This window comes from Scardinius erythrophthalmus (genome assembly GCF_964197995.2).
Source record: "Scardinius erythrophthalmus genome assembly, chromosome: 21".
In the NCBI taxonomy this organism is placed as follows: domain Eukaryota; kingdom Metazoa; phylum Chordata; class Actinopteri; order Cypriniformes; family Leuciscidae; genus Scardinius; species Scardinius erythrophthalmus.
Window position 1 is genome coordinate 867,900 of NC_138241.1, and position 15,187 is coordinate 883,086.

General features: G+C 44.9%; 1 protein-coding gene across 1 annotated transcript in view; it reads right to left on the reverse strand.

The window, feature by feature from the left end:
• LOC308681658 (inactive phospholipase D5) overlaps positions 1-14,022 on the reverse strand; it is a gene marked incomplete at both ends in the record, with an annotated part of 45,965 nt that extends 31,943 nt beyond the window's left edge. The window contains 5 exons of the mRNA XM_081350739.1: positions 3,014-3,150; positions 8,390-8,509; positions 8,831-8,937; positions 13,038-13,098; positions 13,696-14,022. Of these exons, the coding sequence (XP_081206865.1) occupies positions 3,014-3,150; positions 8,390-8,509; positions 8,831-8,937; positions 13,038-13,098; positions 13,696-14,022 (752 nt within the window). The remainder of the gene's footprint in view (positions 1-3,013; positions 3,151-8,389; positions 8,510-8,830; positions 8,938-13,037; positions 13,099-13,695) is intronic.
• Between the last annotated feature and the right edge of the window lie 1,165 nt (positions 14,023-15,187).

Below are 15,187 nucleotides of genomic sequence, written 5' to 3' on the forward strand. Positions count from 1 at the left end.
TCCAGAGCGCAGGGCTGATGGTGCGCCGTTAGCTGGATGGGGGTTAATAGCTGGACCGGGAGGGCTCTCGAATCATCAAACAGGGAAATCACTGCTGCGGCAGTGGAGAATAAATTTACCAGAGAAACTGAGCTCCTAAAATGTAAGAAGGCTAAAAGGGATTGGTACGGCTGAATTGGTGATGGGAGACTGAAAATGTAAATGAAATGGCCTTTTTTTTTCATTTGGTCTGTCTTAATTTGTTTAATGAAGTAAGAGATGGTTTTGCCATCTAGCACTGATAAATCTGTAATTGTGGGATGGATTTTTGGGTTGATGCTGGACGTGATGGCGAGTACTGAGCATCTGAGAAAACTGAAAAAGGCCAATATAATCATTACATCGGGTGTGCGAGTGGAATTGATGTTGAAGTCTACTGGAAAGTCGATATACGTTTGGGGAATATGTGTAGAGTTATTGGTTTTCTGGGATCTCAGCGGGCGGGTTGGGTTCTTTGGATGCCTTTGATAAGAGGGGATGTTAGTGAATTGGTTATTTCGGAAGAGGGTGAACCGAAAATAAGTTTATGAAAAAATTGGATTCTGCTTACTTTACCCTTAATGGAGACAGTTTGGAGGTGTAATGATGTTTAGACGAGTTACAAAAGAGGTAATAATGAAAAGAGAAAAATCGTGGAAAAAACAGGCTTTATGTGAGGTGAAAGGACATGTCTAAGCAGTCAAGTTAGTTTGTAAGGTTCTAGGAGAGACGGCTTGAAGAATGTAGTTGGGAGAGGTGTCAAGAAGGGGTTTCAGTGGGTGGATTAGGGGAATATCAGCTCTGGATAATGAGGTACTGGGGTTGGGTCCTATTCTGGTGCCAGCAGCCTGAATTTCTGAAAAGCAAAACGGGAGAGAGTCAGCTATTTGACTTTTGGCCCCGTGAACGTGTTTGGCAGTTATTAAGGATGCTCCAGTCAGGATTTTTGGAGCCGATCACCAATCGCCGATCACAGGAAGCAGTATCTGCCGATCTATCTGAAGCCTTCTTTTATCATGTAGAATAATTTATATGGATGCTCCAATCAGGATTTTTACAGACATTCATTCAGGGCCTGAATTTCATTTTCGAAAATGGGGGGCATGCCCGCCTTAAGTGAGAGAGATAAGGCTGTTTCTGCTTGTGATCGGGGAATTGTACGGGGCTGAGAGATCGATTATTAAGAGTTTTTTACCTGAAAATTGTCTGGTAGCCACTCCAATGTTACGTGGACAGCACATTTTGCTGAGAACAGTTTGTGGTAAGTATGAAAGTGAGATCCTCCATAAGATAATGCAAGCTCTGCAATTATTGCAAGATAATCAATCAGCTGTCATCTCCTATGAAGAAATGTGGCGCAGATGACTTCGCTATAGCGATTAAAGGCGATGGAAAATTCGGAAAAAGAAAGTAATTAAGTAAATTAAAATAATGGATTATTGTCTGAAAACTGAAAAGTCACAACAGTCAATTTGGCAGTCTGAAACAGAAGGAGGGAGTAAGAATAATAGGGAAGATAAATCAATATCCGTACCTGTGAGTATCTGTGCTGTGATGTTGCTGGCGGTTCCAAGGCGGTAGCGTTTGGTGGGATGGCTTCGGCTTTCCGGAGGAGAGAGTGAAATGAGATCTAGCTTGGGGGAGAGTGTTAGGAGGAAGAAAGGCCGGGGCTGAGGCCGCTTGCCGTGGCAGCCTCGCGCTTCGGTCATCCCCTGGATCCTGGGGAGGAACTAGGAGGGTAGAAAAAGGGAAATAGGGCAGGAAAATAAGGCGTCTGTGAAGCTGGGCGGAGGGAAGAGGAGAGTGAGTCCTGGAAGTGGTGAAATCTGGGGATAAGCTCAGAGTTGATGAATGCCTGCTGCCGCGGCCTGATACTCAATGAAGGCCCGGTCTTGCGAGGGAAGGAGACGGTGTTCTTTGGGAACGGGAAGTCGGGGCCCTACGATACGATTTTGCTCGCTTTGTTAGCGACCTTGAAGGGTGGAGTGGATTTTGGAGAAGGGAAAGCTGATTGTAGGGAAACAGACAGGTCATATAATTGAGCTTTATTCATTCTCCTAGAGAAATGGACATCAGCGTCAACTAGCGCTTGTCTTAAACTTAGCACTGTCCATTGCAGGGATTGTTGGATGGACTGGGGTATAGGAGGACGTGCTGGTGGGTGTCTTGCTGGTGGAGGTGAGGGTAAGCCTCGGCGTCTAGGAGTTTATAGTCACAGCCATTTTGCACGCGGGAGCTTGAAGGTGTTTACGGATGAGCATAGCGGCCATTTAACCCTCCGTAACTCATCAGTTCTACTCAGCTGTCCTCATAGTATTTAATAAAACGATGTCCAACAACAGAAATAACCCTCAAGATATAATGCGTAATACCTAACAATCACGCTAACGAGCTAGAACATGAAAAAGCCGGCTCTGCATGCAAAGATTTAAAGAGGACTCAAATATGAAAATATCCATAGCTACTTGCATGCAGAAAACAGAAAACCACTTCCAACATAACAGAAGTGCACCGAAGTTTATATTTATTCTCTATATGATATGTTGCTTGTAATGCATTATAAATGCAAATATCACTCAAATCCAATAAATTATTATTGACTAAACATGGCACAAATCACTTTGTAGCGGCTTTTCTTCCACTTCTTAATGATTGTTTTTATACATTTATCATCATTATACTTCATTTTCCTAAACATATGTGCACAGTTCATAAAACAAATATCTTTCAGTGGTGTATGAGATGGGGGATCCCCCAAAGGAGGTACAGGATCAGATTTCAGAGCTGCTGAATCCGGGTCCTGCTGGCTCTGGCACAAATTAAGCAGGCCGTTTTTTTTTTTGCCCTTAGCTTTTCCGGGTCAGTTTGTCTACCTCTGTTGTTTCACCAAGTGTATAGTGTAAATGCAGATATCAAGTGTGGGTCACAAGAAGTTGTAAGCTGGTTGTCAACAAAATTGGATATAATCAATGTCCGAGGGGTGAGTTTTGCTTACCGGCAGGTTTTGCTACAATTCTTTACAGTGATGCAGTCCTCGTCATCGCCCCACACATCTACAGCAGAGAATATTAATGCTATCAGGAGAGCACAGCAGCACACCAGCGCAAAGATCACAATGCATTTGTGCTGAGACTGCAAAAAACAAGAGGAAGAAGCAAAGACACTCATTCAGAGGTAAAGTTTAGACATGAGCAGTTGCTTTGCTGTAGAGACAAACATCAAACCCTGGCCATGTGCAGAAGGAAACAACTCAGTTTATCCATGCTGTACTACAAGCATAAAAGAGTGGTTAGTGTCCAAAATCGACCAGCTGTCGTGTAGTTATAGTGAAGATGGGAATCATTAGTTAAAGAGTTAGTTTACAATTTCATTCAAAAATGGAATTTCTGTCATTAGTTACTCTAATGAGGAATACTCTTATAAGACATTTGTTCATCTTCGGAAGACAAACTAAGGTATTTTTAATGAAATCCGAGAGGTTACTGACCCCACATTGACAGCAACGTCATTGCAACGGTCCAGAAAGGAAGTAAAGACATTGTTAAAATAGTCCATGTGACTACAGTGGTTCAACATAAGTGTTATGAAGTAACGAGAATACATTTTGTGTGCAAAAAACGACAACAAAAAGAATGGCTTTATTCAACAATTTTTTCTCGTCTGCATCAGTCTCCTATGCTGTTTATTGGCTGCTCCTGCGTCAGCGTCACACACATGCGTCGTGGTGCTCACGTGACCAGCGTCGGCCAATAATGAGCCAGCATTCTGACGTAGAACCCAGAAGCGCTGCACTGTGTTTACTTCATGATCAGTGTAGGAGATTAATATTGAAGAAAAGAAATTGATGAATAAAGTCATTATTTTAGTTTTTTTGCGCACAAAAAGTATTCTTACAGGTCTTACGGGTTTGGAACCACATGAGGCTGAGGAATTGATGACAGAAATTTCATTTTGGGGTGAACTAACCCTTTAACTGGTCATTGCCTACCTCATATATTGTGAAAAGTCTTAGACATTCATTTTAAAGAAGACCTATAATGCCCTTTTTCAAAGTCTTGATGTTGTTTTCAGGCTCTACTAGAGCAGGTTTTCCAGGAATGTTGATAATTTTCCTCATATTCTCCATTGTTGCAGCTCCTCTCTTCCCAGTCTGTAAGTAGCCGCGTTTCAATTACCCTTCAAATTGCGAATTGAAAATATGCCCAGTGGAAACATGTCAATTTTGCAAAAACTCCCATAAATCACAAAAAAGATTTTACGCTCGCATGAGGTGGTTTTTCAGGCAATTCAAAAAAATTATATTTCACAAAACTGCAATGGAAACAGCATTTACTGGTCACCTGACGTACGTAAAGGTCGATCATTCTTTAAAGGCAGCACGGTATGTTTGAACAGAAGACGAGGAGTTCTTCATTAAACTCATAACAGACAAAAGTATCACAGGAATACTGGATTCTAAACAACACAGAAATGCTACAATTTATAAAGAGCTTGAAGCGGAAATGAGGGAGAAACACCCAGAAACTCCTCATATGTGCCGGTCCCAGTATAAGGGTCTTTCCTTGGCATTAATGTTGGAGCCTACGTCTCCTTCGATCAAAAATAATGGCTAGTGCGGTGGCTGTGATATACGTAAACCTACCAACATCTGTTGCCATAATTTTTGGAATGACTTATGAAAGGAAAAAATTACATTTTAGTCGCATAACATCGGTTAATGGAAAAAACGTAATTTCGCAATAGTTTATAATAATTTATCGACATTTAGAAAATCCCAACAGATGAAAAATATAAACCTGATGGCCTCTGCTAGAAATCTTATAATGGGCCGTTGTTGGATCTTCCATCAGGACAATGATCCCAAAACAAAAATCAAAATCAACACTAAAATGTGTCACTTAGCACAAAATGAAGCTTCTGCCATGACCGTCCCAGTTCCTGAATGGAACCCTTTAGAAAATGAGTGCGGTGAACTGAAGAGGAGAAGCACCAAAATGGAGCTGGGAATCTGAAGGATCTGAGGGATTCTATATGGAGGAATGAAGGATCTGAGGGATTCTATATGGAGGAATGAAGGATCTGAGAGATTCTATATGGAGGAATGAAGGATCTGAGGGATTCTATATGGAGGAATGAAGGATCTGAGAGATTCTGTATGGAGGAATGAAGGATCTGTGAGATTCTGTACGGAGGAATGAAGGATCCGGAGAGATTCTGTACAGAGGAATGAAGGATCTGAGGGATTCTTTATGGAGGAATGAAGGATCTGGAGAGATTCTGTACGGAGGAATGAAGGATCTGAGAGATTCTGTACGGAGGAATGAAGGATCTGGAGAGATTCTATATGGAGGAATGAAGGATCTGGAGAGATTTTGTATGGAGGAATGAAGAATCTGAGAGATTCTGTGTGGAGGAATGAAGGATCTGAGGGATTCTATATGGAGGAATGAAGGATCTGGAGAGATTCTGTATGGAGGAATGAAGGATCTGGAGAGATTCTGTATGGAGGAATGAAGGATCTGAGGGATTCTATATGGAGGAATAAAGGATCTGAGGGATTCTGTATGGAGGAATGAAGGATCTGAGAGATTCTATATGGAGGAATGAAGGATCTGAGAGATTCTGTATGGAGGAATGAAGGATCTGTGAGATTCTGTACGGAGGAATGAAGGATCCGGAGAGATTCTGTACATAGGAATGAAGGATCTGAGGGATTCTATATGGAGGAATGAAGGATCTGGAGAGATTCTATATGGAGGAATGAAGGCTCTGAGGGATTCTATATGGAGGAATGAAGGCTCTGGAGAGATTCTATATGGAGGAATGAAGGATCTGGAGAGATTCTGTATGGAGGAATGAAGGATCTGAGAGATTCTATATGGAGGAATGAAGGCTCTGAGGGATTCTATATGGAGGAATGAAGGATCTGGAGAGATTCTGTGTGGAAGAATGAAGGATCTGGAGAGATTCTATATGGAGGAATGAAGGCTCTGAGGGATTCTATATGGAGGAATGAAGGCTCTGAGGGATTCTATATGGAGGAATGAAGGATCTGGAGAGATTCTATATGGAGGAATGAAGGATCTGGAGAGATTCTGTATGGAGGAATGAAGGATCTGAGGGATTCTATATGGAGGAATGAAGGATCTGGAGAGATTCTGTATGGAGGAATGAAGGATCTGAGGGATTCTATATGGAGGAATGAAGGATCTGAGGGATTCTATATGGAGGAATGAAGGCTCTGGAGAGATTCTATATGGAGGAATGAAGGATCTGGAGAGATTCTATATGGAGGAATGAAGGCTCTGAGGGATTCTATATGGAGGAATGAAGGCTCTGAGGGATTCTATATGGAGGAATGAAGGCTCTGGAGAGATTCTATATGGAGGAATGAAGGATCTGGAGAGATTCTGTATGGAGGAATGAAGGATCTGAGAGATTCTATATGGAGGAATGAAGGCTCTGAGGGATTCTATATGGAGGAATGAAGGCTCTTGAGAGATTCTATATGGAGGAATGAAGGATCTGGAGAGATTCTGTATGGAGGAATGAAGGATCTGAGAGATTCTGTATGGAGGAATGAAGGCTCTGAGGGATTCTATATGGAGGAATGAAGGCTCTGGAGAGATTCTATATGGAGGAATGAAGGATCTGGAGAGATTCTGTATGGAGGAATGAAGGATCTGAGGGATTCTATATGGAGGAATGAAGGCTCTGGAGAGATTCTATATGGAGGAATGAAGGATCTGGAGAGATTCTGTATGGAGGAATGAAGGATCTGAGGGATTCTGTATGGAGGAATGAAGGATCTGGAGAGATTCTGTATGGAGGAATGAAGGATCTGGAGAGATTCTGTATGGAGGAATGAAGGATCTGGAGAGATTCTATATGGGGGAATGAAGGATCTGGAGAGATTCTATATGGAGGAATGAAGGCTCTGGAGAGATTCTGTATGGAGGAATGAATGATCTGGAGAGATTCTATATGGAGGAATGAAGGATCTGGAGAGATTCTATATGGAGGAATGAAGTATCTGGAGAGATTCTGTATGGAGGAATGAAGGATCTGAGGGATTCTGTATGGAGGAATAAAGGATCTGAGAGATTCTATATGGAGGAATGAAGGATCTGAGAGATTCTATATGGAGGAATGAAGGATCTGAGGGATTCTATATGGAGGAATGAAGGCTCTGGAGAGATTCTGTATGGAGGAATGAAGGATCTGAGAGATTCTGTATGGAGGAATGAAGGATCTGAGAGATTCTATATGGAGGAATGAAGGATCCGGAGAGATTCTGTATGGAGGAATGTAAGATCTGAGAGATTTTATATATAGGAATGAAGGATCTGAGGGATTCTATTTGGAGGAATGAAGGATCTGGAGAGATTCTGTATGGAGGAATGAAGGATCTGAGGGATTCTATATGGAGGAATGAAGGATCTGGAGAGATTCTGTATGGAGAAATGAAGGATCTGGAGAGATTCTGTATGGAGGAATGAAGGATCTGGAGAGATTCTGTATGGAGGAATGAAGGATCTGTGAGATTCTATATGGAGGAATGAAGGATCTGTGAGATTCTATATGGAGGAATGAAGGATCTGGAGAGATTCTGTACGGAGGAATGAAGGATCTGAGAGATTCTGTACGGAGGAATGAAGGATCTGGAGAGATTCTGTACGGAGGAATGAAGGATCTGGAGAGATTCTGTATGGAGGAATGAAGGATCTGGAGAGATTCTGTATGGAGGAATGAAGGATCTGGAGAGATTCTGTATGGAGGAATGAAGGATCTGTGAGATTCTATATGGAGGAATGAAGGATCTGGAGAGATTCTATATGGAGGAATGAAGGATCTGGAGAGATTCTGTATGGAGGAATGAAGGATCTGGAGAGATTCTGTATGGAGGAATGAAGGATCTGTGAGATTCTATATGGAGGAATGAAGGATCTGGAGAGATTCTGTACGGAGGAATGAAGGATCTGAGAGATTCTGTACGGAGGAATGAAGGATCTGGAGAGATTCTGTACGGAGAAATGAAGGATCTGGAGAGATTCTGTACGGAGGAATGAAGATCTGGAGAGATTCTGTATGGAGGAATGAAGGATCTGAGAGATTCTGTGTGGAGGAATGAAGGATCTGAGGGATTCTATATGGAGGAATGAAGGATCTGGAGAGATTCTGTACGGAGGAATGAAGGATCTGGAGAGATTCTATATGGAGGAATGAAGGATCTGAGAGATTCTATATGGAGGAATGAAGGATCTGAGGGATTCTATATGGAGGAATGAAGGATCTGAGAGATTCTGTGTGGAAGAATGAAGATCTTGAGAGATTCTATATGGGGGAATGAAGGATCTGTGAGATTCTGTACCGAGGAATGAAGGATCTGTGAGATTCTGTACCGAGGAATGAAGGATCCGGAGAGATTCTGTACAGAGGAATGAAGGATCTGAGGGATTCTATATGGAGGAATGAAGGATCTGGAGAGATTCTATATGGAGGAATAAGGGATCTGGAGAGATTCTGTACGGAAGAATGAAGGATCTGGAGAGATTCTATATGGAGGAATGAAGGATCTGGAGAGATTCTGTATGGAGGAATGAAGGATCTGAGAGATTCTGTGTGGAGGAATGAAGGATCTGAGGGATTCTATATGGAGGAATGAAGGATCTGGAGAGATTCTGTATGGAGGAATGAAGGATCTGGAGAGATTCTATATGGAGGAATGGAGGATCTGAGAGATTCTGTACGGAGGAATTAAGGATCTGAGAGATACTATATGGACGAATGAAGATCTGGAGAGATTCTGTACGGAGGAATGAAGGATCTGAGGGATTCTATATGGAGGAATGAAGATCTGGACAGATTCTTTATGGAGGAATGAAGGATCTGAGGGATTCTGAATGGAGGAATGAAGATCTGGAGAGATTATATATGGAGGAATGAAGGATCTGAGAGATTCTGTATGGAGGAATGAAGGTTCTGGAGAGATTCTGTACGGATGAATGAAGGATCTGAGAGATTCTGTACGGAGGAATGAAGGATCCGGAGAGATTCTGTACGGATGAATGAAGGAACTGGAGAGATTCTATATCTGAGAGATTCTGTACGGAGGAATGGTCTCTGATCAGAGCTGCTATCTTGGCAAAAGAAGGTTGCAATAATTGTGCCCAATGTGATTACAATATATGTAAAACACATTTATTTCATAATGAGATTTTCCCCCCACTTTCTATTTTTTTTCTTCAATGATAGGTTAGAATTTTGTGATTTTTTTAATTAAAGATCAAAAGGATAAATAATATTTATTTTATTTCATTATTTGATTTATTTTCACAGCCTCCTTTGTTCATATTTACCAATGGTGCCAGTATCAGTGGAGAGCACTGTAATGCACCTCATAACCTTGTATTCCAGTTATATCAGATCAAATGCACATAATTTTCTTTGCTTAATGTGATGAACGCTGTGCTAATTATTTTCCATTTGTTTTTCTGTTTTATTCGGGATGCTTAGTTTACGAAGACTTCCACTGCCTTAACACCTGTGACGAGACAGTGCTACATACAGTGGAGAGAACATGTCATGACAGAAACACAGAAGCAATGTTGCAAGTAACTCAGAATATTAATTAGTGGGTGAAGAAGAAAGTCAGAATATTTCCCGGAGAAACAGGATTGTGACGCAGGGACTTTGATGGTCAGATGTTCAGATGAGTGCAGAGATGAGGTGCGCTGGTAAAGGTGAAGACAAACTCTTGACACGAACCAATCCACAGGAACACCGAACAGGAACACTGAACAGGAACATGGAACACGAACTGGAACACCGAGCAGGAACAGGACCAAACACACAGAGGACTTCATACAACGATCTGACAAGTGAGATGAGAAAACGGAGAGTATATAAAGGAGAGTAGATTGGCTGCAGCTGGCGTGAGTGAGTGAAATCAGCTGGAGACTGATCAAAGCTGAATGGGTCGGTCACGCCCATCCACACACACGCACACACATATAACAACATAACACGAGACAAGAAGGAAACAATGAATTCATGAACCGTGACAGTACCCTCCCTTCTAGGGATGCCTCCTGGCGTTCCCAGACTCCCTTACCTGTCGGTTGTAATCATCGATAAGGGAGTGATCCAGGATATCTCTAGCAGGAACCCAACTTCTCTCCTCCGGACCGTAACCTTCCCAGTCCACCAAGTACTGGAATCTGCGTCCCCTCCGCCGTGCGTCCAGAATACGGGACTGGCGGATTTATGTAAGAACGAAACATGGGTTTTACTTTAGATACATGGAACACCGGATGAATTCTCCTGTACGCCGGAGGAAGATTGAGGCGGATTGCCACCGGACTAATGATCTTGGTGACAGTAAATGGGCCAATGAATTTGGGAGCAAGTTTATTAGAAACGGAGCGGAGATGAATGTTCTTTGTTGAAAGCCACACTTTTTGACCAGCGACGTATATGGGAGGCTTAGACCGGTGGCGATCGGCTTTAGCCTTGGAGCGCGCCCCCACTTGGAGTAGAGTCTCACGGGCTCTAGTCCAAGTGCGGTGACACCTCTGGACGAAGGCGTGAGCGGAGGGAACTGCGAATTCAGATTCCAGTCTGGGAAAAATTGGTGGCTGGTATCCTACGCTACACTCAAACGGAGATAGGCCTGTGGATGATACTGGTAACGTGTTGTGGGCATACTCCACGATAGATAATTGTTGGCTCCACGAGGAAGGATTCTTGGAAACCATACATCGCAACATTCTCTCCAAATCTTGGGTTGGCTCTCTCAGTTTGGCCATTGCTCTGGGGGTGAAACCCTGAGGACAGACTGACTGTCGCTCCCAATAACTTACAGAATTCTCTCCAAAATTTGTACACAAATTGGGGTCCTCTGTCAGAAACCACGTCTGTCGGGAGGCCATGTAAGCGAAAGACGTGGTTAACGACGGTCAACGCTGTCTCCTTGGCTGAAGGTAATTTGTGCAAGGGAATGAAATGAGCCGCCTTCGAGAACCGGTCCACCACGGTTAAAACTACTGTGTAACCCTGAGAGGGTGGGAGGGCGGTAACAAAATCTAGCGCTATGTGGGACCAGGGTCTCGAAGGGACAGGCAGCGGTTGAAGTAACCCATCTGGGGAACAATTAGACGTCTTACCAGTGGTACAAACTGAGCAAGCCAAAACAAAACTGTGAACATCACGAGCCATAAGTGGCCACCAGAATCGTTGCTTAACTAAAAACTTAGTATGATTAACTCCTGGATGACAAGCCACATTGGAACAATGACCCCACTGAATGATGTAAGACCGGAATCCCTCCGGCACAAATAACCGGTTCGGTGGGCAACCGGGCAGTGGTGTTACCCATTCTAAGGCCGTCTTGACCTTCAATTCGACCTCCCATGTGAGTGTGGAGACAAATAGGGTCTCGGGTAAAATGCACTCGGGAGTAGACGGGCGTTCAGAACGGTCAAAAATGCGAGATAAAGAATCGGGTTTGATGTTTTTGGAACCCGGGCGGTACGAGAGAGTGAAATCAAAACAACCGAAAAAAAGTGCCCACCGAGCCTGCCTGGAGTTCAATCTTTTGGTGGTTCTAATGTATTCCAGATTCTTGTGATCAGTCCAGATGATAAAAGGTACCCCCGACCCTTCTAACCAGTGGCGCCACTCCTCCAATGCTAACTTGACTGCCAACAACTCTCTGTTACCAATGTCATAATTACGTTCGGCAGGGGATAAACAATGAGACAAAAACGCGCAGGAATGCATCCTGTCGTCTGTGGGAGAGCGTTGGGATAGAACTGCACCTACCCCCACCTCTGACGCGTCGACCTCCACCACGAACTGACGTGATGGATCCGGGGCAATTAAGATGGGGGCTGAAACAAAGCAACCTTTCAGTCTGGCAAACACAGCCTCGGCTGTGTCTGACCACCTGAACGTGGTTCTGGGGGAGGTCAAAGCGGTCAGAGGCGCGCCTAGTTGGCTGAAGTTGCGAATAAAACGCCGGTAGAAATTGGCGAATCCCAGAAACCTCTGTAGGGCCTTACGGGAATCTGGACTTGGCCACTCTACCACAGCCCTAATCTTCTCAGGATCCATACGCATTCCCTCAGCCGAAACAATGTACCCTAGGAAAGGAACAGACTGTTCATGAAAAGCGCATTTCTCCACCTTGACAAAAAGCCCATTCTCTAACAACCTCTGAAGCAGTGGTTCTCAATTCCAGTCCTCGTGACCCACTGCTCTGCACATTTTGTATGTCTCTCTTATCTGACACACTCAGTTCAGTTCATGGAGTCTCTCCTAACGAGCTGATGATCTGGTTCAGGTGTGTTAAATAAGGGAGACATACAAAATGTGCAGAGCAGTGGGTCACGAGGACTGGAATTGAGAACCACTGCTCTGAAGCACTCGTCGGACGTGCTTCACGTGTTCCTGGAGAGACGAGGAAAAAATCAATATGTCATCCAGGTAAACATATATGAACTGGTCGATCATGTCTCACAGCACGTCGTTGACGAGTGCCTGTAAAACAGCTGGGGAGTTGGACAGTCTGAACGGCATGACCAAATATTCAAAGTGTCCCCTGGGGGTGTTAAAAGCGGTTTTCCATTCATCCCCTTTCCTAATGCGGACCAAATGATAAGCATTACGTAAGTCCAGTTTCGTGAAGATCGACGCTCCCTGCAACCTCTCAAAGGCAGAAGACATCAACGGCAAAGGATAAGTATTCTTTACCGTTATGTTGTTCAGCCCCCGTTAATCAATACAAGGTCGCAGAGATCCGTCCTTCTTCCCCACAAAAAAGAACCCCGCCCCCGCTGGAGAAGAGGAATGGCGAATGAACCCAGTTGCTAGAGAATCAGAAATATATTTCTCCATAGCCTCCCTTTCTGGAGAAGAAAGCGAATAAATCTTGCCCTTAGGCTGAGACTTACTTGGCAGTAAATCTATAGCACAGTCATAGGGACGATGCGGAGGAAGAGAAGCAGCACGAGACTTACTGAACACCTCCTTCAGGTCGCGGTACTCTGCGGGCATGTTAGATAAATCCATCGTCTCCTCCTGAAACACAGAGACAGGAACAAATGGACAGGCAGGCACTAGACAAGACTCATAACATTTACTGCTCCAAGCTGAGATAGTCTTAAGTTGCCAGTCCACTCGAGGGTTGTGACGGTTAAGCAAGGGGTGACCAAGAACAATGGGTGTCAGGGGGGAGTCCAGGACATAAAAGGATATGGTTTCGGTGTGGTTGCCTGATGTGACGAGGGTGATGTTTTCTGTGGCTAATGAGATGGTGGGTAATATTTGTCCGTTGAGGGCGTGTACAGCGATCTTTTGCGTGAGAGATCTGAGTGGAACTTGAAGTTTAAGTGCAAAAGTGTGATCCATGAAGTTACCTTTGGCCCCGGAGTCCAGAAGTGCTTGACAGACGTGATCGTGAGTTGACCATCTCAGTCTTACCGGGAGGAGCGTAGATGAGGTCTTTTGGGCGGAGATCCCAACCGATAGTAGCCACATACTTACTATCGGCTTGGCCTTTTACCGGGCAGTTGTAGGCGTAATGACCTGCCCCCCCCCCCCCGCCCCGCAGTAAAGGCAGAGGCCCTGGGATCTCCATCTTTCCTTCTCCTCCCGGGAAAGCCGAGCTCACCCTACCTGCATGGGCTCGGGATCGTAGACAGGGCTGACCGCATCCGTGCCGCTGGACCATTGACTCTCAGCTCCTCCAAAACTCCGGCTGGGCAGGCTCCGTCGTTCGACTCGGGACAGACGAGCATCTACCCTCAAGGCCAACTCAATGAGTCCGTTGAGTGAAGTTTGGAGGTCCAGGGTGTAGATCTCCCTCTGGACATGGTCAGCCAGCCCATGCAGGAACATGTCCCACTGCACCTCCTCGTTCCATTGACACTCCGCCGCCAGGGCCTTGAACTCGATCGAAAAGTCGGAAACCGATCTCTCTCCTTGACGAAGGTCCGCGAGCATTCTGGCCGCTTCTCTCCCGGCAACGGCCCGATTGAAAACTCTTTTCATTTCTGTAGAGAGTGTCTGGAACGAGGTACAGCAAGCGTCCTGGTTCTCACACACCGCCGTCCCCCAAAGCGCCGCTCTCCCAGTCAGCAGTGTGAGCACGAAGGCAACCTTGGTTTCTCATTGTTGAAAGTTCTGGGTTGTAGAGAAAAATGCATGCTGCAACGTGTGAAAACGCTCTGCAGAAATTCGGTTCACCTGAATAAGGTTCCGGAGTAGGTAGGCGTGGCTCCGACTGGGAGAGGATCTCTGGTGGTGTGGGGGGAACGGCCGGTGTGGGCGGCGCAGTGGAACCTCGTAGTTGCTGGAATCGCTGGGTGAGCTCGGACACCTGTGTCACAAGAGCCTGGACCGCATGAGCCGTATCGTTGATATTTCCCTCTAATTCATTCGCATTTTACTGCATGACATAAGTATTTGATACATCAGAAAAACAGAACTTAATATTTGGTACAGAAACCTTTGTTTGCAATTACAGAGATCAGACGTTTCCTGTAGTTCTTGACCAGGTTTGCACACACTGCAGCAGGGATTCTGGCCCACTCCTCCATACAGACCTTCTCCAGATCCTTCAGGTTTCGGGGCTGTTGCTGGGCAATACGGACTTTCAGCTCCTCCAAAGATTTTGTATTGGGTTCAGGTCTGGAGACTGGCTAGGCCACTCCAGGACCTTGAGATGCTTCTTACGGAGCCACTCCTTAGTTGCTCTGGCTGTGTTTCGGATCGTTGTCATGCTGGAAGACCCAGCCACGACCCATCTTCAATGCTCTTACTGAGGGAAGGAGGTGGTTGGCCAAGATCTCGCGATACATGGCCCCATCCATCCTCCCCTCAATACGGTGCAGTCATCCTGTCCCCTTTGCAGAACAGCATCCCCAAAGAATGATGTTTCCACCTCCATGCTTTACGGTTGGGATGGTGTTCTTGGGGTTGTACTCATCCTTCTTCTCCCTCCAAACACGGAGAGTGGAGTTTAGACCAAAAAGCTCTATTTTTGTCTCATCAGACCACATGACCTTCTCCCATTCCTCCTCTGGATCATCCAGATGGTCATTGGCAAACTTCAGACGGGCCTGGACATGCGCTGGCTTGAGCAGGGGAACTTGCGTGCGCTGCAATC